This window comes from Anomaloglossus baeobatrachus, chromosome 6, assembly GCF_048569485.1.
Source record: "Anomaloglossus baeobatrachus isolate aAnoBae1 chromosome 6, aAnoBae1.hap1, whole genome shotgun sequence".
NCBI lineage: Eukaryota > Metazoa > Chordata > Amphibia > Anura > Aromobatidae > Anomaloglossus > Anomaloglossus baeobatrachus.
In genome coordinates this window covers 488,612,432-488,636,581 of record NC_134358.1, presented here as the reverse complement: position 1 = coordinate 488,636,581, position 24,150 = coordinate 488,612,432, and the positions used below count along the sequence as shown (strand labels likewise).

The window sequence follows — 24,150 nt, the reverse complement described above, 5'->3', positions numbered from 1 at the left end:
AATATTGTAATGGAGATAATCATCAGCTTTTGAAGTGCAATGGACCTATTACAAATAGTCTATTATAAAACAAAGGCAATTCATAGCTTCTCGAGCTCGCAGTCATTTGTAATGTACTTGGTGATTAAGATACAAATATTCACAAGCGATATAAGCACATAGCATGAAGTTCGCTTAAGCTAAATTGCACATTTTAGAAATACTTGAGAGATAGGACATGCCTAAGGCACATACCATGCACTTGCTATCAAGTGTAGAAATTCTGCTACACCTTAATCGTAAATGAAGTGATGAGAAGATGGCATGCGAAAGTTAGTTACTCCACATTTCCCCTTTTATGACAAGTCTCTGATTAATTATTTGATTTTTCTGCTTCAGGGGATTTTAATGCATTCCAGCTCTTCACCCACGTGCCATGTTCATGTACTGACTTCTGAAAGGTGGACAGCTCCAGGGTAGAATCAAGAGCTAATCCATGCAATAGTCACATTACCAGATCAAACGTAAGGCGGCAAACAATCCAGAGAAAACATGTTACCTGAAGATATGTTATTTTAGGTACAGCTTGAATGCTGGCAATTAAAACTTGCCTGCTCTAGCATTGTCATGTTTTAGGGCAACCACAGAAAACACCATGACACGCTATCAATCAGTTCCATGTAAATGAAGAATGCTGGATTTTCTTTTGGCTGGCAGCACAATGAAATTTCATGTCCTTTTTTATAATCGTAAAATACATACAATGCATGTTTATAGCAACCAGAAATAGGGATTACTGTAACTCTTTTTAATAGCAGATGTAGAGATACAGTATATACAAGAATATACTGAAGTAGGACCAAACACTGAATGCTTCCAATTGTCCAAACGTTAACAGTCTCTGATTACTAGCTATAGATACATAACACTTACATTTTTTGCATTTTTTTTCTTGCATTTTACCTGTCCGAATTTTTTTACTGTCCTTTATTTTGCAAAAAAAAAAATAATGGTTATTTGGGGACATGAATAATATCTTTCTTATGCTAGCCCAATTTAATTTCCCATAACAAATGCACAAATCTGGATTATGTTATTCTTGCGCCAGCAATAGTTGATGGTTATTGAATGTAGGTACAGTCTTGAGGAAGTTCCCTTATGGGGTCACAAATGACTGTGAAAGACAAAAAGCTTATTAAGTGATTTCTCTTTGATAATTTAGCCTGGGTTTGCAGAAGGGCCAGCAATTTGCAGGATGGTAATGCTTCGCTTCGAGTGACAAAGCCCTTCCTGGTAACAGAGAGACCAGATTGATGCGTGGCAGCAGAGAAGGGTCACTTAATTAGCTCTGTATTTGCAGGATGGCATTCTCCGCAACGCTGTAATTGGTTGCTCTTTTAAGACACAATGTTTACTTGTTGTTCCTTGACCTGAAATTACCTATTGTGCCAAGAAATACGACGGCAAGGCCGACAGCCCGGAGGCCCTGTGCACAAAGCGGAAGGTCCTGCTTCTTGCATCCCAGTGGACTGCTTTATACAAAGACTGGTTACACGATGATGAGCATTCCAAGTTATTCCTGAAGGTGAGTAAAGAATCCACAATTGTGCATAAGCCTCTATGCAAAAGTGAATTCTCAATAACTCCAGAATTCTGCCTCAGTGACTGTAGTCATTTCTAATCATTGTTTGCTGGGCATGGATGAGAACACTTTTCTGTACAGACGCAAGAATACTTGGCTTGTAAAAATCTAATGTAAATGTCAGTTGGCAGACTATTTCTTGCTGGTCTTATGTGCTTGCAGAATGTTTCACAACATCTCCCTATGCTACGAACCTAAACCTGGACATTAAAATCTTCACATTTTTTATTGAAACTCTTCCACTGTGTGTTGGGCGTTCATAGATAAGTGTTATGCATTAGTGGTAAATTCCTTTTTATAGTAATGATTTAGAAGGGTATTGCCAGCTTTGTACATGATGGCGTACCGCTAGGACATGCCGTGACTTAATAATTATTAGGCCTCTGACCTCTGGGACCTCCATGATCCTGAAAATGGAGGGACATGCAGAACTGTATTCTCTTCATAGGGTTTCCTGCACAGTGGCGCTCCTCAGCTCCTAAGCAGGGAACTGCAGCCCATTCAATTAAATGGCGCTATCTATGGTGGGGGCTAGGAACACGTCTGTGCTGCAGAAGAGTTGTAGCACTGCAGCCGCTTATTAGGTAATGTCATTTCCTAGCTATAAGCCAACATATACTGAGATGAGAATACCACTTCAAGTTTGAATAATTACATAGAAGCCACTAGAGAAGTATTCTTCAATGGTGCAGACTAGACTCTTAAGTGGACCCCATGAGATTTCACCTTCTGACAACCTCCCCCTCTGCTTTCTTCACAACTAAGATGATGTGCTAAAAGTGGGAAAACTACCATGTATTTACTTTACCAGGTTTAGTTCTCATGCACATAATAAAGGTAAAGCTCAATGCATGAGTATATGTTTGGTGCTAAGTAGTGATGAGCAAACACTACCATGCTTGGGTACTCAGTATTCGTCATGAGCAGTTTGATGCTTGGACAGCTCAAGTCTTTTACCAAGTGTAATGAAAGTCAATGGAGAACTTGAATCTTCCGGAAAAATGCTTGCGTTCCCCATTGACTTCCATTATACTTGATAAAAACGTCAAGCCCGTCCGAGCATCAAACTACTCACTATGAGTAGAGGTGAGCAAATCTGTGGAAGTTCAGTTCAGCGCATGCAGCCGAACGATATCTCCATGGGTTTGGACTTGGCCCGAACCACAAAGGAAGCCACTGAATGGCAGTGCTCACATGCAGCCAGACAGAAGCAGATTACTTCTGGGTACGGGTGGGCGGGGATTTTCAATTAATACTTTTTTTTTTTTTCGGGGAAGGGGGGGGAGGTTTTCACACTACTTCCAACAACGCTGTTGTTCTCCCATTGCGAGCTGTTCAAATACTGCAGAGCACTGAGCTTACCTAAGCACAGCGATACTCACACCAGTGGTGTTCATACATAAAGTGCCCGAACTTAAAAAAAAAAAAAAAAAAGTGTGTTTGGCCGAAAACCAAACACCAAACCTCGGTTTTCTCATCTCTTGTTATGAATACCAAGCACTAGTTACCAGTACCGAGCACCCGTACATGGTAGGGCTCACTCATCACTAGTCCACAGGACCAGATCGATTTCCATCCTTGAAATGTGGGAAGGCTTTACTGATGTCCCAGGATTCCATCCCACTCTTGACGCTTCTTTAGTATTTAGCTCCTGCAGAAAACAAGAAACCTCACCATTAATTTGCATTGTACAGGAGTGATCCTGATAAAAACATTGCAGTAACAGATGATGGCATTGTGTTACAGACTTCTTAACTGTAAATCTGCAATCTTCAATATAGAATTTCCTGTAACTTTTACCTTAATTCCCTTTCTCCAAGCCCTCTGTTCTGTTTTATATTGGTTCAGACAGCAAATGACATCTGGCTCTGTATATTTCTGACCACGAAGCTGAAAATTACAATATAAGCAAGAATCGGTGAACCTTTCCATTTCTGAAAGAAAGCAGTTTCATCCAAAGTGAAGAGCCAAAGCATAACCTGTAAAGTCTAGTTCTAATCCATGGTGTAAAATGACCATTTACGGTTTCAGTTTTCTGCAGTACATAAAATCTACTCTCTCCGTTAGCAGGGCTTGTCTTCCTAAAGACATACTGCTTCACGGTATTACATGTAGTCACATCTGCTGCGGTCAGGAGTAAAATCTTTTGTCTGCAGGATCCAAGAATTTAGATCTGGGCCATTTCATTAAACGTGACGTTCAGTTGTTATAGGACATAATTTATTATATTGCTGTCATTGCACATGTGAGCAGGGTTAACCTCGCGCTCCTGCTTTATATCACTGGGTTACAGCACAAGCCAAGTATTATCACAGGGGTGATGTGACTAATATAATGAATTCTTGTAAAATAGTCATGAAAAAAACATCATTAGTTAATATTATTATTCTTTTTGGCCTTAGTGGTGGTGTTAGTAAAGGAGGGCGCTGTGAGCAGACATTGTGTGTTGCTTCTGTAGGGATCCCAGGCGGTTATTTCATCACTATTATTTCAGCACTGCATTCTGTTCTCTGATATTACCCGGTGCCACCGACGAGGAATGCAGGCCATAATAAATGAGGCATGATGTGTTCACGTGTGTTTTTCAGACTCTTTATCGCTATGTGCTAGATGATGTATATGAATATCCAATCTTAGAGAAGGAATTAAAAGAATTCCAGAAGGTGCTGCGGATCCATCGTCGACAGTGAGTATTATGATAGGAAATTCCCTGGAAAATCCAATGGGGGGTTCCTGTAACATGTAAGGATTATCTGTCATTTCAAGGTTAAGAGTTCACCGGCTGTAGGATTGGGAAAAGAGATCAGTTCAGGAATATATTATCCATGTGCTCTTTTGGGGAATAGAATACATTATTCCTGCCGGTGCAATGGGAACAGACGTCTTGCTGTAGTAACCAGTGTTATCTTTTTTTGTAAGAATGTCGACTTATCTTTTTATTAATCAAAAACTATTCTATCCTTGTTTCTGTACAACTAATATTCTAATATAAGATGTAAGAGCCAACACAGTCTATTAAGATTTACCATATACATGGGCACTTTTCCTATGATTTTGGAGCAATATACACACACTGACTATTGTTCTTTTTCTTCCATTTGTAGCACTGTTGATGAATACTCACCACATAGAAAGGTAATATATATTTTGCATACCATCATATAATGCATATCTTTAAGTGTAATACACTGCATATACTGCATCATCGGAATTAGATGTGTTCTGATCTCTACCAAGCAGTGTAAGGAAAATGGTAACTTGCGAAAGAGAATTTATGCATAAATGAGGCCAAGGCAATCAAGTGTGTTGTAGGCTCATACTAAGAAAGGCAAAAGCATATATTTAATACAGTCTACGCAGCTGTGCACATGACAGGGCAATAAAACGTGTGTTAGGAAATATGCTGGTGCGCACTTCCTCTGAGATTAGCAGCACAATCTGGCAAGGAAGCTCGTAATGAGTAGCATGGCTGCAGGGTGAATACTTGGTTGGAGGGTGGACAGTCCACTGTTGAATGTGGCCAAACGTTTTCTAGGAAGCAGTGACAATGGCAGGAGAATGAATCAAAATCAATGCACACGTCATCACCTCTGTTGTCCGCATTGACGTCTGGCTGAGGTTCAAGGCAGGAAAGGTTGACCCAATGTTGTGTTCGTGGTGTTCAGTGATTGTCAATTTTCCTGCCAATTTCACTTTTACTATGTTCTGTGTGCTAGGAGGAATTGCATCAAAATGTTACAAGTATTCCGTGGACAAACCCTTTATGGATTTCCATTTGCTTGTAGGAGGAGTTCTTGCACCTGGTAAAGGGTGGCAGGTTACTTCTGTATAAAATTACTTCGGTAGGGAATTTTCTAGAGCCATCGCTTTGTTTGAGAAGGTTGGGGAAGAACTAAAAGTTTTGTCATGTGCACTTAAGTTTAACTGTCTAATGTGCCAGTGGATTATCATTGGGTAAAGTGAACCTGTCAGGTGCAATATGCACCCAGAACCACGAGCAGTTCTGGGTGCATATTGCTAATCCCTGCCTAACCGTGCCTGTATACACTAGCATAGATAAAGAGATCTTTAATAAAAGTATTTCCAAAGATCATTATATGCTAATGAGGCCAGCAGCTAGTCGCAAGGGCGTTAGTTCCCTTGGCTAATTGGCCAAAAGTTTGGACACACCTCATTCAAAGAGTTTTCTTTATTTTCATGACTCTGAAAATTGTAGATTCACATTGAAGGCATCAAAACTATGAATTAACACATGTGGAATGAAATACTTAACAAAAAAGTGTGAAACAACTGAAAATATGTCTTATATTCTAGGTTCTTCAAAGTAGCCACCTTTTGCTTAGATTACTGCTTTGCACACTCTTGGCATTCTCTTGATAAGCTTCAAGAGGTAGTCACCGGAAATGGTTTTCCAACAGTCTTGAAGGAGTTCCCAGAGATGCTTAGCACTTGTTGGCTCTTTTGCCTTCACTCTGCGATTCAGCTCACCCCAAACCATCTCGATTGGGTTCAGGTCTGGTGACTTTGGAGGCCAGGTCATCTGGCGTAGCACCCCATCACTCTCCTTCTTAGTCAAATAGCCCTTACACAGCCTGGAGGTGTGTTTGGGGTCATTGTCCTGTTGAAAAATAAATGATAATCCAACTAAACGCAAACCGGATGGAATAGCATGCCGCTGCAAGATGCTGTGGTAGCCATGCTGGTTCAGTATGCCTTCAATATTGAATAAATTCCCAACAGTGTCACCAGCAAAGCACCCACACACCATCACACCTCATCCTCCATGCTTCACGGTGGGAACCAGGTATGTAGAGTCCATCCGTTCACCTTTTCTGCGTCGCAAAAAGACACGGTGGTTGGATCCAAAGATCTCATATTTGGACTCATCAGACCAAAGCACAGATTTCCACTGGTCTAATGTCCATTACTCGTGTTCTTTAGCCCAAACAAGTCTCTTCTGCTTGTTGCCTGTCCTTAGCAGTGCTTTCCTAGAAGCTTTTTTACCATGAAGGCCTGCTGCACAAAGTGTCCTCTTAACAGTTGTTCTAGAGATGTGTCTGCTGCTAGAACTCTGTGTGGCATTAACCTGGTCTCTAATTTGAGCTGCTGTTAACCTGCGATTTCTGAGGCTGGTGACTCAGATAAACTTATCCTCCACAGCAGAGGTGACTCTTGATCTTTCTTTCCTGGGGCGGTCCTCATGTGAGCCAGTTCTTTTGTAGTGTTTTGATGGTTTTTGCCACTGCACTTGGGGACACTTTCAAAGTTTTCCCAATTTTTCGGACTGACTGACCTATATTTCTTAAAGTAATGATGGCTACTCGTTTTTCTTTACTTAGCTGCTTTTTTCTTGCCATACTACAAATTCTAACAGTCTATTCAGTAGGACTATCAGCTGTGTATCCACCAGACTTCTGCACAACACAACTGATGGTCCCAACCCCATTTATAAGGCAAGAAATCCCACTTATTAAACCTGACAGGGCACACCTGTGAAGTGAAAACCATTTCCGGTGACTACCACTTGAAGCTCATCAAGAGAATGCCAAGAGTGTGCAAAGCAATAATCAAAGCAAAAGGTGGCTACTTTGAAGAACCTAGAATATAAGACATATATTTTCAGTTGTTTCAAACTTTTTTGTTAAGTATTTCATTCCACATATGTTAATTCATAGTTTTGATGCCTTCAATTTGATTCTACAATTTTCAGAGTAATGAAAATAAAGAAAACTCTTTGAATGAGAAGGTGTGTCCAAACATTTGGTCTGTACTGTATATCTATATGCTTTTCTCTTAAACTGGTTGTTCAATATAGGAAAAAAACTTTTTTGGGCCTTAAAATATAAAACATAGGCATAAACACCTTCCAGTGCCCCCACGGATCTAACTAAAGGCTGCTTTACATGTGTTGATTTCTTGTGCGATCGCATTTGCGATCGCACCCGCCCCCATCGTTTGTGCGGCACGGGCAATTTGTTACCCGTGTCGCACAATGCTGTAACCCCTGTCACACGTACTTACCTTCCAAACGACCTCGCTGTGGGCGGCGAACGTCCACTTCCTGAAGGGGGAGGGACGTTTGGCGTCACAGCGACGTCACACAGCGGCCGGCCAATAGAAGTGGATGGGCGGAGATGAGCGGGGCGTAAACATCCCAAACATCCCACCCACCTCCTTCCTTCAACATTGCCGGCGGCCGCAGGTAAGCTGCAGTTCATCGTTCCCGGGGTGTCACATGGAGCGATGTGTGCTGCCTCGGGAACAATGAACAACAGGACGTTCGATTTTTAAAAAATGAGCGACCTGTCAACGATGAACGAGAAGGTGAGTATTTCTGCTCGTTTATAACTGTCACACGCTACGATATCACTGACGATGCCGGATGTGCGTCACTTACGACGTGACCCCGCTGACATCTCGTTAGATATATCGTAGCATATAAAGCCCGCTTAAGGGTGCTCCAAAAGTGATGCTTGCTCCATTTGGAAGCCACAGGACCGGTGCGGACTCTGGCTTCAGCAGTCAGTTGACTAGAAGAGCGCGATTTTGGATGATTCTCTGAACGCTGCTGCCAACGACTCTAATTTCTCACTCGCAGGCATATTATGGTTGTGTCGTTCACATGCTTTGACGATGTATTCATTAAGTTCCCACTATGTAGAGTGTTAATTGTACAGAAGTTTCCCTTTTTTTTATTCTCATAGTGTGCTTAATGGGAAAGGAACACAGTAAAATAATTCATCAGTTTATTGTTCTCAATCTTGTGTCCACAGAACAGAGCTCTCTTCCACCAATTCAGTCTGAAGGAGAACTGGTTACAGCATAGAGGAAATGCTAATGAAATAGAGGAAAGTGAGTATTTGCTGCTGATGGGTGGTGGAAGCGATAAACGCCATTGTTTACTCAAATACTTTAGCTATGATGCAGCATTGCACCAGAACACTGTGTATCTGCTTACGCAGAGTATTCAATGTTTCTTGATTTTTATGTGAATAGTGATTTCATTTTATTAATTTCATTTGGAATTTCATATCAGGAACACATAAAAATCCCAGAGAATCGCTGTTCCTTACAATGACTCTGAGATTGGTAAATGAGTGTTTATGCTTTGTAAGTCATTATTTATGTATCACTGCGAAGCACATTGGATGCTCCCTTTTCACCCCACATCTTACATATTCTTTCAGGTTGGTTGACAGTTACTCAGATAATTCCATAAAAATGTGATTAGAATATCTGAATAATTTAGAGGCTAAAATGAGTTTTCTTCTCAAATGAAAGAGGAGCACGAATTTAATAAACAGATGATTTCAAGGAGTTTTCCCAAAATGATTCTTATGGTATTTCCATAGGTCACAACAATTTGGGTTCCTAGTGCTTTTCCTAGTGAAGGAATATCCATTCAGCTGAAACTGAGTGCAAATGAGATTACCATTGATCTTTGTAAAAGTAATTAAAGGCACTCTGTCAGCAGATTTCTACAATGTTAAGGCCACGTCTCACTAAGCGACATCGCTAGCTACATCGCTGCTGAGTCACAGTTTTGGTGACGCAACAGCGATCTTGCTAGCGATGTCGCTGTGTGTGACATCCAGCAACGACCTGGCCCCTGCTGTGAGGTCGCCGGTCGTTGCTGAATGTCCTGGACTATTTTCTTCAAAGGCGATGTCCTGCTGGGCAGGACGCATCGCTATGTTTGACACTATGTGACAGGGTCCCAATGACAGCAGAGATCGTTATACCGGTCGCTACTGCGACCTGTATCGTTACTGAGTCGTTGGTAAGGTCTGACTGTGTGACATCTCACCAGCGACCTCCCAGCGATTTACCAGCGCATCCTTTTCGGGATCGCTGGTAAGTCGCTAAATGTGACAGGGGCTTAACCTGAAGATGGCATGCTATAAGTGTTTAAAGCACAGATTTCATCCACGAATGTTATCTGAGTCTTTTTTTGTTTACCTGCAATATTAGCTTAAGCCTGTTATCTTTATCATTAGTGGGTCTCAGCAGCACATGAGCTGTAGTCCAACTCTGCCCCCATCTGTGATTAACAGTTTCTGTCTATGGAAGTGTACACTGAAAGCCTGCTTTGGGTGGGGGCAGCTCTCAGAGCTCTGCTACATGCAAAATTACAAATCTTTCACTGTGTCAGAACGACTGCACACAGTAATGTAAGTGATACATCATGGAACTCATCATGCTGCTCTCAGATGGGGTACCAAAACCTGCTGACAGATTCCCTTTAAGTGGAAGACAAAACAGTATTCTGGGTTTAGAACTGTTGAACACTATGCAGTTCCTCATTTATCAGATACATTAAGGAATATTACATTTACTGGTTTATCTATCAATGTGTTAAGAGTTCAGAACTGGAATAAGAGATCCTAAGCATTGTGCAATTGTGCACTTAACCCTCATTTAGACTTTAATGTATAATGTACACGCTTTTCCCAGTATAGTCTATGTCCGTATTTTTTTTTTTTTTTCATACGCCATCTGCAAAAAAAAAGGAAAAAAAAATCAGATATGTCCAATTGTGTGCTTTTGAAACCTCCTTCTGTTTTACTTACAGGAGGAAAACCTGATGAAACACTGATGGGCAAAAGTGACACATGGAACATCAGTGTTTTGGAACAGGTTTTCATCAGTCTGGTTATATACAAGACAAAAAAACCCAGACATCTGAATGAGGCCTTCAACAGAAGATGACTAAAACAATGTGCAAAAAATTAGCTTCAGAGGTGTTTCAATAGCGAGTAACTTTCCAATTACTGATCTAGATTTCCCTTATATAAGGCAATAAAAAAAAGTTTAAAGAATAACTGCCTTTTTAATTTTTATTTCATAAAGCAAGAACACACATGAAAAATAAACACCTTTGTAATACAGTCATGGCCAAAAGTGTTGGCATCCTTGAAATTGTTCCTGAAAAATATGTATTTCTCCCAGAAAGTTATTGGAATTACATGTTTTTTTTTTCCTTTTGTGTGTATTGGAACAACACAAAAGAAAACTGAGTAAAAAGGAAAATTGGACATAATTTCACACAAAACCCCAAAAATGGTCCAGGCAAAATTGTTTTCACCTTTACAAAATTGTGGTTTTAAGTATGTGATGCACTTTCAAACTCACCTATAGCAAGTAACAGGTGTGGGCAATATGAAAATCACACCTGAAACCAGATAAAAAGGGGAGAAGTTGAGTCAATCTTTGCATTGTGTGTCATGTGTTTGCTACACTAAGTATGGAGAACAGAAGAGGAGAAGAGAACTGTTTGAGGACTTGAAAACCAAAATTGTTGAAAAATATCAACAATCTCAAGGTTACAAGTCAATCTCCAGAGATTTCTATTTTCCTTTGTCCACAATGCACAACATAATGAAGAAGGTTACAACCCATGGTACTGTAGCTAATCTCCCTGGACGTGGACAGCAGAAAAAAATTGATGAAAAGTTGCAATGTAGGATAGTCCGAATAGTGGATAAGGAGCCCCAATCAAGTTCCAGAGAAATTCAAGCTGTCCGGCAGGCTCAGGATGCATCAGTGTCAGCGCAAAGCATTTGTCAACATTTGAATTAAATTAAATGTCAGGAAACCCAAGAGGACCCCACTGCTGACAAACAACCCCACTGCTGACAAACAGACATAAAAAAAGCTAGACTGCAGTTTGCCAAAATGTACATAAGCCAAAATCTTTCTGGGAAAGTGTCTTGGGGACAGATAAGACCAAGGTAGAGCGTTTTGTAAAGTACATCATTCTACTATTTACCGAAAATGGCATGAGGCCTACAAAGAAAAGAAAACTTTACCTACAGTCAGATATGGTGGAGGTTCAAAGATGTTTTGTGGTTGTTTTGCTGCCTCTGGCACTGGGTGTTTTTACTATGTGCAAGGTTTAAAATTGCTGCAGGGAGAAGGCATCCTTCAAATATGAGAGACCTGGAGCAGTTTGCAAGAGAAAAGTGGTCCAAAATTCCAGTTGAGAGGTGTAAGAAGCTTGTTGATGGTTATAGGAAGTAATTGACTGCAGTTATTTAATCCAAAGGTTGTGCAACCAAATATTAACTTCATGCCAACAATTTTGGGTGCCAACAATTTTGTCTGGACCATTATTAGAGTTTTGACTGAAATGATGTCATATTTCCCTTTTTTTTCCCCTCAGTTGTTTGGTATTGTTCCAATACACACAAATGAAATAAACTTGTAAATCACACAACATCTGTAATTGCAAGAACTTTCTGGGAGAAATACTTCTTTTTCTGGAACAATTTCAAGGGTGCCAACACTTTCCCTTATGATTGTATATCTTATCATTTGCTTCTTTCTCCTCTTGGACTAATCTTTCACTCTCAATTAGTGGGTAAAATCTGTGTTCAGTGAAAACAGATTTTCCCATTGCTGAGATAGAAAATGACAGTTGGAGCTTGTAAAATTCTATGGAGCTGATGATTAGCTAGAGGCAGACAGACATTCTTCTGCAAGTCCTTTTAAAATGACAGTTCCAGCTTTCCATAGAACTTTAGAAGCACTAACTGTCATCTCCTATCTCCATATGACAAATTCTGAAATCCCCTAAAAACAGATTTCACCCGTGAATTGAGAAGAAAAGTTCGGTCTAGGAGGAGAAAGAAGAAGATTTCTTATATTAATGTGCAATATTCATTTATGAACAAAAAAGAAATACTAAAATGACAGTTACTCAAAGTTTCCAATGTCTTAAGTGCAAGAAATGCTAAAAAAAACCCATAAAATTTTGGAACTGTAGAAACCTATATGGTAATTGATGCAGACTCTGGATCTCCCATATCATTACCAATATGTAGGTATGACGAGGTCTCTGAATGACAGACATATTTCTGTTATTTGCCCTTGCAGGCTAAGGTTATGCTCACATTTCCGTTGTTTAGGATCAGTCACAATCCGCCGCTCTGTTAAACAATGCAATCCGTTTGGCGAATTCCGTTGTTTCCCATAGACTTGTATGATCGGCAGATTGTGACTGATGAGCCTGCGTTGTATCCGCCACGCGGCGCATCAGTCGTTTACTGACTGACCGTCGGGCGGGAGGGACGCAGCATGCAACGTTTTTTGTTGCGGCAAAAAAACGCACCCTGCAGGATTCCGTTGGACTCCGTCAGGAGGCATAATGTAAGGGTACTTTCACACTTGCGTTGGACGGCTTCCGTTGCTATCCGCAGCCTTGAGCAATTACGGTAACCGTTGCAGGAAACCGTTATATTCCTCATAGTTAGAGTTGAGCGGATCGGCTATAATCCGGGTCCGACGGATCCGGATCGGGTTGCCGCCGAAGTCCGGATCCGATCCGGAATCCGCGCCTATGTAAATGAATGGGGAGTTGGATCCGGGACGAGAGAGAACCCGGGTACTGGTCGGACTCGGATCGGAACCTCGAACCGCGCGGATCCGGATTTTTCAGATCCGGGTCCGCTCAATACTACTCATAGGCTTCTATTAGCTACGGATAGCAACGGATGGTCTTGCATTGCATCCGCCCCGTGGCACATCAGTTGTTTTGACGCTGACCGTCAGTGACCGTCGGGCGGATGGAACGCTGCATGTAGCGTTTTTCTGCACTTGGCGGAGTGTCAAAAAAACGCAACCTGCAGGATTCTGTCGGCGTCCGTTGTTTTTATAATGGACGCCTATGGTGGCGGATTCCGTTAGAATCCGTCATTTTGACGGATTCCGTTAACGCATCCGTCTTTACACAACTGCGCATGCCCAGATGTGTAAAGTCAAGGAAAAAAAACCTATAACGGATTGCGTTATTTTGTACGATCCGTAGCATCCGTTGTACCACTATATGCAACGCATCCGTTGCATGCGTCACACAACGCAATGGTACGGATCCCGTCCAACGCAAGTGTGAAACTAGCCTAAGTCTATGGTGCAGGATTCCATTATCCTGCATCACGCAACAGGTTCCATTGCAGGAATCCGTCACGTTTTACTGAGCATGCCCAGCATGTCCAGCAGAACGTCCGAAATCATGTAAAATCAGTTCCTCTCTCTCTCTCTAACCCCGCAGGCTTTTGAGAGTGATCAGCTGATCTCCCGGCGGCCTGCTTTTCAGTGCGATCAGCTGATTGGCTTTTGAGAGCGATCAGCTGATCACCCGGCCGCCGTTCTCTCTCTCAACAGAATCCACTTTCTCATGACAAGAAATTCCATTTCTTGTCACCCGTTGTACAACACATCAGTCACAAGCGTTAAGCAAAGCAGGTGACTGATGCAAAAAAAACCGGAAATGTGAACATAGCCTAATTAGCTTTTCTTACATCTGTATTTGCGTGTACAGTATTTGTGTATGTTTATACTCCTCTTTCATGAAGTTCTAGCAGATTTGTTAGCAAAACCCACCATCATCATGGGAGCAAACTGCTTCGCTGTGCGGTGCCACATCATTTCACACTCTAATGACTCTTCTGATAAAATAAGGGGAGCACTGCTGGAACATAAATGTACAATAGTAATTGTGGTACACAAAGACGCTTCCAGCGAAATCACTTTAAGAATCGGCACAGTGAGGAAATGTGGAAAGTAAATAAAAATTCTGATTTATTTATAGCTGAAGGGCTTTCATGCACTCTGGTGCTGAGTGCTCCAATCAATAGTCAAGGTAGATGTCCTCCAGGACTTTGGCCTTGTGCATCTTAGTGGCTGTCCATATGAAGCCTGCATCATTAAGGGTATAAATAACCATAAATACTATATATATGTTGTTTCCAGTTGGGGATGATGCTGGGAGAGACAGTAGGGTACGTGCATTGCTGCAGTTTGCGTTGATAGCCTCCTGCTTTCATTTACCATACATAGCTGGAGCACGGCTGACAGCAGCAGAGTTTTATTGAGTTCTCCGTGGAATGCTCACCATCACTTCCCTGCCTTTTTTGTGCAGTTTTCTGCCGCGTTTACATAACCGATCACTCCTACGTCAGCATCAGGACGAAGGTTTCCAGTTCTGTGCAAGATATCTTGAAGATAGTGGCTGAGCGGATACAGCATCCAGAAGAGGACCTGGCTTTGGTCACTGTCACGTTTTCTGGGGGTAATTCCACTTCTATCCTTATTCCACAATTACCAATGTCTTTGAAGAATAATGGCTGACAGTTTGTAGCGCAGGTATTCATCCTCCCCTGGGGGAGCGAGCTCAGCTGTGTGACTGCACTTAATGTGGAGCTTTTTCTAGTGGAGTTGTTTCCATGGCGACAGCTTATTCCCCCATCATAATAAACATTCTGCCTCCCGGACAGTGGACTTTACTGTGTTTGCAAATATTTTCACTAGTTTTGTGTCTTTTTTGTAATTTGAGACATAAATAGAGCAAATATTAAAAGTATAAAACTCCACGTACAGGCGTTTGTTGAACAAATATTCATTATTATGTTTGTCTCTTTTTCAGTGGTGTGAAAAAGTGTTTGACCCCTTCCTGATTTCTTATTCTTTTCCATGTTTGCCACATTAAAATGTTTCAGATCAGAAAGCATATTTAAATATTAGACAAACATAACACAAGTAAACACAAAATTAAGTTTATAAATGAAGGTCTTTATTATTAAGGGAAAAAAATCCAAACCTGCAAGGCCATGTGTGAAAAAGTGATTGCCCCTCCCCCAAAAAACATAAATTAACTGTGGTTTATCACATCTTTGGGAAGTGGACTTCTGTTTCCTTAGCCACACCCAGGTCTGATTACTGCCACACCTGCTCTCAATCAATAAATCACTTAAATAGGACCTGCCTGACAAAGTGAAGTGGACCAATAGATCCTCAAAAGCTAGACATCATGCCACGATCCAAAGAAATTCAGGAACAAATGAAAGACAAAGTAATTGAGCTCTATCAGATTGAAAAAAGTTACAAAGCCATTTCTAAAGCTTTGGGACTACAGGGAACCACAGTGAGAACAAATATCTACAAATGGCGAAAACATGGAATAGTGGTGAACCTTCCAAGGAGTGGCCGGCCGACCAAAATTACCCCAAGAGCGCAGCGATGACTCATCAAGGAAGTAACAAAAGACTCCACAACAAGATCCAAAGAACTGCAGGCCTCGGTTAAGGTAATTTTTCATAAGAAAGAGACTGGGGAAAAATGGCAGAGGTCCAAGACGAAAACCACTGCTGTGCAAAAAGAACATAAAGGCTTGCCTCCGTTTTGCCAAAAAACAGACTTTTGGGAGAATACTCTATGGATTGACAAGACAAAAGTTTAACTTTTTGGAAGGTCTCATTACATCTGGTGTAGAAGTAACACAGCATTTCAGAAAAGGAACATAATACCAACAGTAATATATGGTGGTCGAAGTGTGATAGTCTGGGGCTGTTTCGCTGCTTCAGGACCGGAGCGGCTTGCTGTGGTAAACAGAACCATGAATTTTGCTGTCTAAAAAAACATCCTGGAAGAGAATGTCCTGTCATATGTTCTTGACTTCTAGCTGAAGTGCACTTGGCCCCGTAGAAGCGCATGGTTAGCACAAAACGGCCGTAGTCCTGGGGGAGCTCGCACCCAGCTCTGCCGCTGCCTTTTTTATGCACACCTTTTTGTATTAATAAATCTTTTGCATGGGCCTTGGAGTGGAGACACTATTTCTTCTTCTGTGGAGCACTTGAGTTATGCAGCAGCAAGTCCACCTCTGAATGGCGTAAGAAAAACAAAATTAAGACTTTGGAGTGGCCTAGTCAAAGTCCTGACCTTAGTCCAATTGAAATGATGTGGCATGACCTTAAAAAGGCAGTTCATGCTCGGAAACCCTCCAATGTGGCTGAATTACAACAATTCTGCAAAGGTGAGTGGGCCAAAATTCCTCAAGAGCATTGTAAAAGACTCATTGACGGTTATCACAAACACTTGATTGTTGTTGCTGGTAAGGGTGACCCAACCAGTTATTACGTTTAGGGGGCAATTACTTTTTCACACAGGGCCCTGTAGGTTTGGATTTCTTATTCTCGTAATAATAAAGACCTTCAGTTATAAACTACATTTTGTGTTTACATGTGCTATCTTTGCCTAATATTTAAATGTGGTTGATGATCTGAAACATTTAAGTGTGACAAATATGCAAAAGAATAAAAAAAAATCAGGAAGGAGGCAAACACTTTTTCACACCATTGTGTGTGTTTGTGTCTGTGTGTGTGTATATATATACTGTGTGTGATAGATATCTATATATATATATATTTTATATATATATCACACACACTGTGTGTATATATATATATATATATATATATATATAGCTTGTATAGCTCAATCAGTTACGATATTACAGTCAAAGAATCACCACAGTGACCTTCAGTCACAAGTCTAGTAAAAAGATCAATATGTCATCTCCTTCTGTCACTTTACACAATTGTCACTGATTATTCTCTTGAAATATGTCACGACCACTTACTGCCTGATCCCAGGTTACATCAGCAAAATTCAGCCCCGTATCCTGTACAGCAGTCCGTAACCTAAATCTCAAACCCTATGGGTCCGATTCATTATTGGATTTGCGGCTATTTTTTGTCAAGTATTATTTGTTTAAGGATTTTTGTTTTGGGTCACTATCTTCTTTAAAGTTGTGCCAACTTCGACATCTATTTTCTATTTCTTCGCCTGTTTATTTTTCTCTGTCATCTTTATGGGCATGTTTTTTTGTAATCCAGATGTTTCCAGCAATAGTCACAAAATTTTGCATAAATGTACTCCAGTCCCTCACAGGAGTGATTTATTTTTTATTTTTGTATAAATTTGCAGATGTCCGTACAAATTGGTCCATTCTTGAACTACAACGCACTGACTGGCCGTGGGTCTCCTGACCGGAGCGTGGCAGCTTAATATATTTTCTATAAGGCTATTACGCTCAGGTCTGGAGAGCTGCGGCTACTCCGTGCATTGCGATCTGAAATCAGACCGATCTGTACAGACATTTACTTGAGTCCTTAGAGTTGCATTCCACATTTCAAAAGATAATGCAACTACTTGCACCAAAAAAAAGTAAAAGACAAAAAGAGCATTTTTGATTTTGCATAAAATTGATAAACTCGCATGTGCAATTGTGAAGAATTTAGAGCTAAAAACGGCAATATATGCCACAAAACAAAATAAAAAATTACAAAATCCTCAAAAGGTCAATTCACCTACATGTTTATTGTACTAGAGTTTTTCAATATATTTTGGCAAAGTTTTTAAAATGCAACTGTATATTGTTACCATTAAGATTGACACCCCCTAGTCCTTGCCACTTTTTTTCTGTGCATTTTTGTTGCAAAAACCACAGCATTTTACTCTCCCAGCAAAGTGAAAGAGATTTCTAAAACCTCAAACACATGTAGATTTTTTTTTCTGCAGCATGTCAATTACTCCAGAATTTTTACATTGTATTTCACTGTTTTAAATGAGTGGGAAAATACATTAAAAACACACACTTTTTATGCTGCATATTTTCTGCTAAAAGACATTTTTGATGTAGAAATCTCTGTAACAAATAATGTGTGCACACACTCCACCACAGATGTGGATTCTCATTGATTGGTTGCCTAAAATTGTATTTTCCTTTTCAGAAAAACATGAGCTTTTGCCAACAGAAATGGCCCTTTCTAAATCGTTGGATTCATCCAGTCGCATTTACACTTACCGGAGGAGTGACACGCTGGTGAGTGACAGGGTGCTGGTGGGAGGTGCATGCTAGAGATTCTATTTTCTGTAACTTCTGTATACTGTCATTTTTATTTGACATGGTTTCTATTAGAAAAGCAACTGGAATCTATGTGCACAGTTGGTGCATATCTAAATTAAAATTCATCGTAAGTTAAAGATCTTGTCCTACTAATGTAAGTGTTTGCTCTGAAATAGCAGCGTTCGTCTTATCTCCTTCTGTTGATCTGACACACTTGCTATGGTGGTCTTCTGACCGTCTTCGGTAAGCAGTGCTGGCACGAGACCACTGAAGACTTATTGACTTACTAGTAGAGATGAGCAGACCTGTGGAACTTCAGTTCGGCTGGTTCAGTCCGACTTTAGATGAAGTTCGGTTTGGGACCCGGACTTGACCTGAACCCCAATGGATGTTACTATTTGGGCAGTTCCAGTCTCCGCCCACATGCGGCCAGCTGTAAACAGAACACTTCCGGAGGCAGGTGGGTGGGGTTCTTCCATTTTTTTTGTTTTTGTTTAGGGCACAGTACAGCCAATCATGCTGTTGTTACCCCCAGTGCGAGCCGATCAAACACTGCACGTGGTTCATATTGGACTGAGCACCGAGTGTACGCAAGCACAGCGATGCTCACTTCAGTGATTTGCATAGGTAAAACACCCGAACTCCGAACCCCAACTCAGTTTTTTTATTTTTTTTTGTAGTCTTTATTTGATTCGACCACCGTACCTCGGATTCGCTCATCTCTACTTACTAGTGTTTCCAAGCAGTAATGACAGTTGTACAACATGTTGCCAATCTGCTGAACCATTCCTGCCCTCGATTCATTTTTTTGTTCTTTTAGAGCATACATTAATCTTTTTTTTTTAATTGTAGTTGTATGGCTTTCATTAAAAGAGCCTTATTACAAATAATGATTTTATTTATATAACGCCTGCATAGTTTGCAGCACTTTGCAATTCAGGAGACTTCCATATGTAACCAATTACAACACAAGAGTTAAAGTGAACCGGTCAGGTGTAATATGCACCCAAAACCATGAGCAGTTCTGGGTGCATATTGCTAATCCCTGTTTAACTGTCCCAGCATATAGTAACATGTTTTTTCTAAAGATTATGTATTTTTAAAGATCCTTTATAATATGCTAATGAGCGCAGGGACTAGTTGCAAGGGTGTTAATTCCTGCGCTCTTTCCAGCCTCTTAGCATGTTAGCCCACCCATAGGGGCCTGCTAACATGCTATTCAATGCCCATTGCATAGCGTCATCAGCAGTGATGCACGTACCGGTGTCTGATGTCACTGCATCAGACGCTGGGCAGTGCACAAGATCAGGAGTCACCGCACTTCTGGTCAGCACACTAGACCTCTATGAGTCCGGGACACATACACCCGACTTCCTAGTGCGCATGACCGGAAGTCCGGGGACTTCTGCTCATGCGCACTGAGCTGAAAACCAGCGTCGGCCATGGTGGCAGCAGAGAGGTGAGAGTGACCATTTCTCTGATGCTGTGTATTCATTAGCATGTTAGCACACCCACAGGGGCGGGTTTACATGCTAAGAGGGCCAACTAGCCAAGGGAAGTAACACCCTTGCGACTAGCCCCTGGCCTCATTAGCATATCATAAAGGATCTTTAGAAATACTTTTTCTAATCATCACTTTATCTATGGTCCTGTAGGCTGGGACTGCTAGGCATTCTGGGTGGGTGCATACAGGGTGCAATGTAGTATAAAAATGTAAATGATAATCATTCACCTTTAAATTACAGTATGATAATCAGGACCCTGATTTGCAATATTTGGAATAATACCACCTAACTGTCATTTATTATTTATATAGATTTTGTGTGATCATTTACAGTAAGGCTATGTTCACACTGTGTTTTTGGTGCTTTTTTTACTGCAGCCAAAACCTGGCAGTAAAAACACTGCGTTCAAAACTCAGGGTTTTTTTGCAGATTTTTTTGGGTACAGAAGACGTGATTGGTTTACAGTGCTTGTTTAGAAAAGTTACGGTAGTTTAGTTTTCCAGAAACGCAGCAAAAACCTATTTTACTGTGCTTTTTTGCAGCTCTTTTGCACTTTCTCATTACTTTCTATGAGTGAAAAACGATGCAAAAACGCTGAAAGAATTGAAAAGTGATGCAGATTTTAAAAACTGCAGTTCTCAAACTCAGCTGGGAAGAAAAAAAAATAAGGATGTGCATGAGGTCTCTTATTTCTCATAGATATCGCTGGTACTGTAAAACACAGCTTCTTTTCTGCAGAAAAAAAGCTCCATGTGAACATAGCCTTAGTACTGGACACTGCAATAGTGTCAGCCAGCACTGAGCCAGTTAATTACCACATGCGCTGTATTTATTTTCATTATCCTATCTGCCTGGTCAGTTTTTTTATAATTGAATTTCCGCCCAGAGCGCTTTGTTCAATGAGTGTCAATTCATCACACTCCTGCGCCTTCAAGGCCTTTTCCTAAATTGACTGAATAATCTTCTAGAAGGTGAACAAGCATGAAAAAATAGAGTGCACTCAGCCTGGATTGCTCTGCTAACAAACTCCTATTTTAATCATCCGCTCAGAGTGAAATGTTTACACAAGGTTTTTTTTTATGGACTGTATTGCAGAACCCGTTTGCAGAAAATGAAGAGACGCAGCACAGATCGGTTAGGATCCTGGGGATGAACACCTGGGATATCGCCTTGGAACTCACTAGTTTTGACTGGAGTCTATTCAATTCCATACACGAGGTGATTTCTTCAAGAAAGGCATTATATAGAAAATTACCTCCAAATGAACTAACTGGGCTTTTCAAACTTAAATGGAATAGTGAGGTATTGGTCTGGATTTTCGGTAAACAGCCAAGCACACATGAAATTGGTCATAGAAGTGTGTGTTCACTAATTAAAAAAATATTGGATTCTTTGAAAGCTTTAACAAAAATTGTTGCATCTGTGTCCAGATTAAATTTAGTTCAGGTAGTCTTTGCTCCCAGTGATTGAAGATGATCAGCATCTTGCTCAGGTCGTGCCCTGACATATGCGGCCACTTGAAAGATGTACATGATAAATGTGCAACAATTACCGTATATACTCGAGTATAAGCCGACCCTAGTATAAGCTGAGGCACCAAATTTTCCCACAAAAAACTGGGAAGATTTATTGACATGAGTATAAGCCTAGGGTGGGAAATGCAGCAGCTACTGGAAAATTGAAAAAATAAAAATAGATACCAATAAAATGTAATGTTCCCATCCTTGTGTCATGTAGTAATGTTCCCATATTGTGCCCTGTAGTAATGTTTCCATATTGTCCCCTGTAGTAATGTGCCCATATTGTGCCCAGCAGTAATGTGCCCATCATTGTGCCATTTAGTAATGTGCCATATTGTGCCCTGTAGTAATATGTCCATATTGTCTTCTGTAGTAATGTGCCCATATTGTGCCCTGTAGTAATGTGCCCATCCTTATGCCCTGTACTAATGTGTCCTTACTGTCCCCTGTAGCAATGTTCCCATATTGTCCTCTAAAGTAATATACCCATATTGTCCCCTGTAGTAATGTCCTCATTCCAGTCCCCTTCTTGTCCCTTTTTATGCTGTTGTTCACACACACACACACACACACACACACACACACACACACACACACAGAATTATTATCACCTGTCCTCTGTCCACGGTGGCCTCTTACCTGCTACTTGCCGCAAAGCATTCAGGTGAAGTAAAGCTCTGAAGACAACAGTGGCAGCTCCTGCACCAGCCGCGATCACCGAGGAGTCTATTGTGCCTGCAGTCCACAATATGCAAGTAAGAGGGCACTGCAGGGTCTATTGTGCCTGCAGTCCGCAATATGCAGGTAAAAGGGCACCGCAGGAACGGAGGACAGGTGACATTTTTTTTGTGGGACCCTTACTTGAGTATAAGTCAAGTGGGGCATTTTCAGCATTACAAAATTGGCGGAAAAACTCGGCTTATACTCTGCTATATACATATAATTATATAGTAATTTATTATTCTGGATCTAACAGATGCTGAAGCTGGGGATTGGCTACTGGGATTTACACTTTCAATTCAACCAAAATAAAAACAAAACAAAACTGAGCTGCTCCTAACAGAATAAAGCAAGTGTGAACAGGTGCAAGTTTCTATGACTGCATAATACACAAACAAAAGCATACAGCAGCACTCTGTATATGCTAAGATGTATGCATTCAATATTGAATATATGACATTTGGACTTCATTACTGCTACTTAGAATATACTTCGAATATACTTATAAAATGAAAGTGTCCTACCTGATCATTAATTTAGACAGATGCATGTTTAATAAATGTTAGGTTTAGGGTTCCATCAAAGAAACTTTTCACGGCTGGTGGGCTCTCACAAATTGGCCAATTTGCGCTATGTACCCTAATTTTATGAATATATTCTATATATACTGCTCAAAAAAATAAAGGGAACACTTAAACAACACAATGGTATTTTAGTGTTCCCTTTATTTTTTTTGAGCAGTATAGTAGTATTGCGGTCCAAATGTCATACATTCAGTGTCTGCATACATCTTGGTGCTTACAGAGTGCTGCTGTATGCTTTAATTACAATAGGTTAGCTATCCTGTTGAAAAACACATTGAAACAGACACAGACATGAGCATAGAATCAAACTTAATATTTAATGTGATTTTGTTTTTATAGTTGAGTTTATTGTTTGGTCCCATTACGCTAGTTAAAGGGATAAGTGTCATCCTTTCAGTTATTAATACATTAGAATGCTCTAACAGTACGATGTCAGAGATGGCCATATTTACTGTACATATGCCACTTGTCTTTATGTAATTTAGCTAAATTTAAATAGTAGAATTTTCTAAAGTGTAAATTTATTATGAACGGCTTGAATGCGATAAGTCCAAAAGTAACCGATTGTACAATTTTATTGTTTTACAGCAAGAGCTGATTTACTTCACCTTTAGCAGACAGGGCAAGGGGGAGAACACCCTAAACCTAAGTCTTCTGCTTCAAAGATGTAATGAAGTTCAGCTTTGGGTAGCCACAGAGATTCTTCTTTGCAGCCAGCTCGGGAAACGGGTGCAACTTGTGAAAAAGTTTATCAAGATCGCTGCTCAGTAAGTAGAAATGATTTATTATGAAAAAGAATCAGAAAACATTATGGGAAAGAGTTAGTACTTGGGTACTCGGTAACAAGCAGCTGGATGCTCAGATGGGCGCCACTGGAGTACTCAAGTATAATTGAAGTCAACTCAAGCATTTTTCTGGAAGATTTCCCGTAAAAATGCTTGAGTCTATCATTGACTTCAGTTATACTCGGGTACTCAAGTCGCGCTCATGCGGGCATCCAACTGCTCATTACGAGTCCACGTTTCTCGAGCATGGTAGTGCTTGATCATCACTAAAAAGAGTCAATCAAATCTAGTTCAATGGAAAATGTAAGCTGTTGCACCTAAAAAGTGGGATTTATTTTGTCCGTTTTTGAGTTTCCAAAGTGAGTTCCTGTTAAGCAACTCATAGTTTGGCTGATAATTACAACTTATCAACCTATAAATATTCCCTAAAATGGCCTATGTGGTAACTGTTCCATACAGTATTTTGTGGTATGTGCAACAAAAGACTTTCTTTTCAAAATATTTTTAAAGGAAAATTGTGTCACTTCTGTCCATGGACTGTGTCTGTTGCTTCATCTTAGACCTCAATCAGATGTTCTATTTTGTAACATGTACCTATTAGAATGGGCATATTCACATGTATGTGTGTGTTTTTTGTTTTGTTTTTGCAACTCTCTTGTGTACCGCCCTGAGAGGGCTCGGCTGCTCCGCTTGCCTCGGGGCCGAGCCGCTCGAGGTCCGGGCTCGGGTCA

At 40.7% G+C, this 24,150-nt stretch overlaps 1 protein-coding gene across 1 annotated transcript in view; it reads left to right on the top strand.

Annotated features, from left to right (window-relative positions):
• Positions 1-24,150, top strand: part of RAPGEF5 (Rap guanine nucleotide exchange factor 5) — a 421,998-nt gene that overhangs the window by 371,167 nt on the left and 26,681 nt on the right. The window contains exons 13-20 of the mRNA XM_075315391.1: positions 1,420-1,564; positions 4,210-4,307; positions 4,726-4,756; positions 8,395-8,473; positions 14,541-14,690; positions 18,190-18,281; positions 20,906-21,028; positions 23,223-23,401. Coding sequence (XP_075171506.1) covers positions 1,420-1,564; positions 4,210-4,307; positions 4,726-4,756; positions 8,395-8,473; positions 14,541-14,690; positions 18,190-18,281; positions 20,906-21,028; positions 23,223-23,401 — 897 coding nt within the window. The remainder of the gene's footprint in view (positions 1-1,419; positions 1,565-4,209; positions 4,308-4,725; positions 4,757-8,394; positions 8,474-14,540; positions 14,691-18,189; positions 18,282-20,905; positions 21,029-23,222; positions 23,402-24,150) is intronic.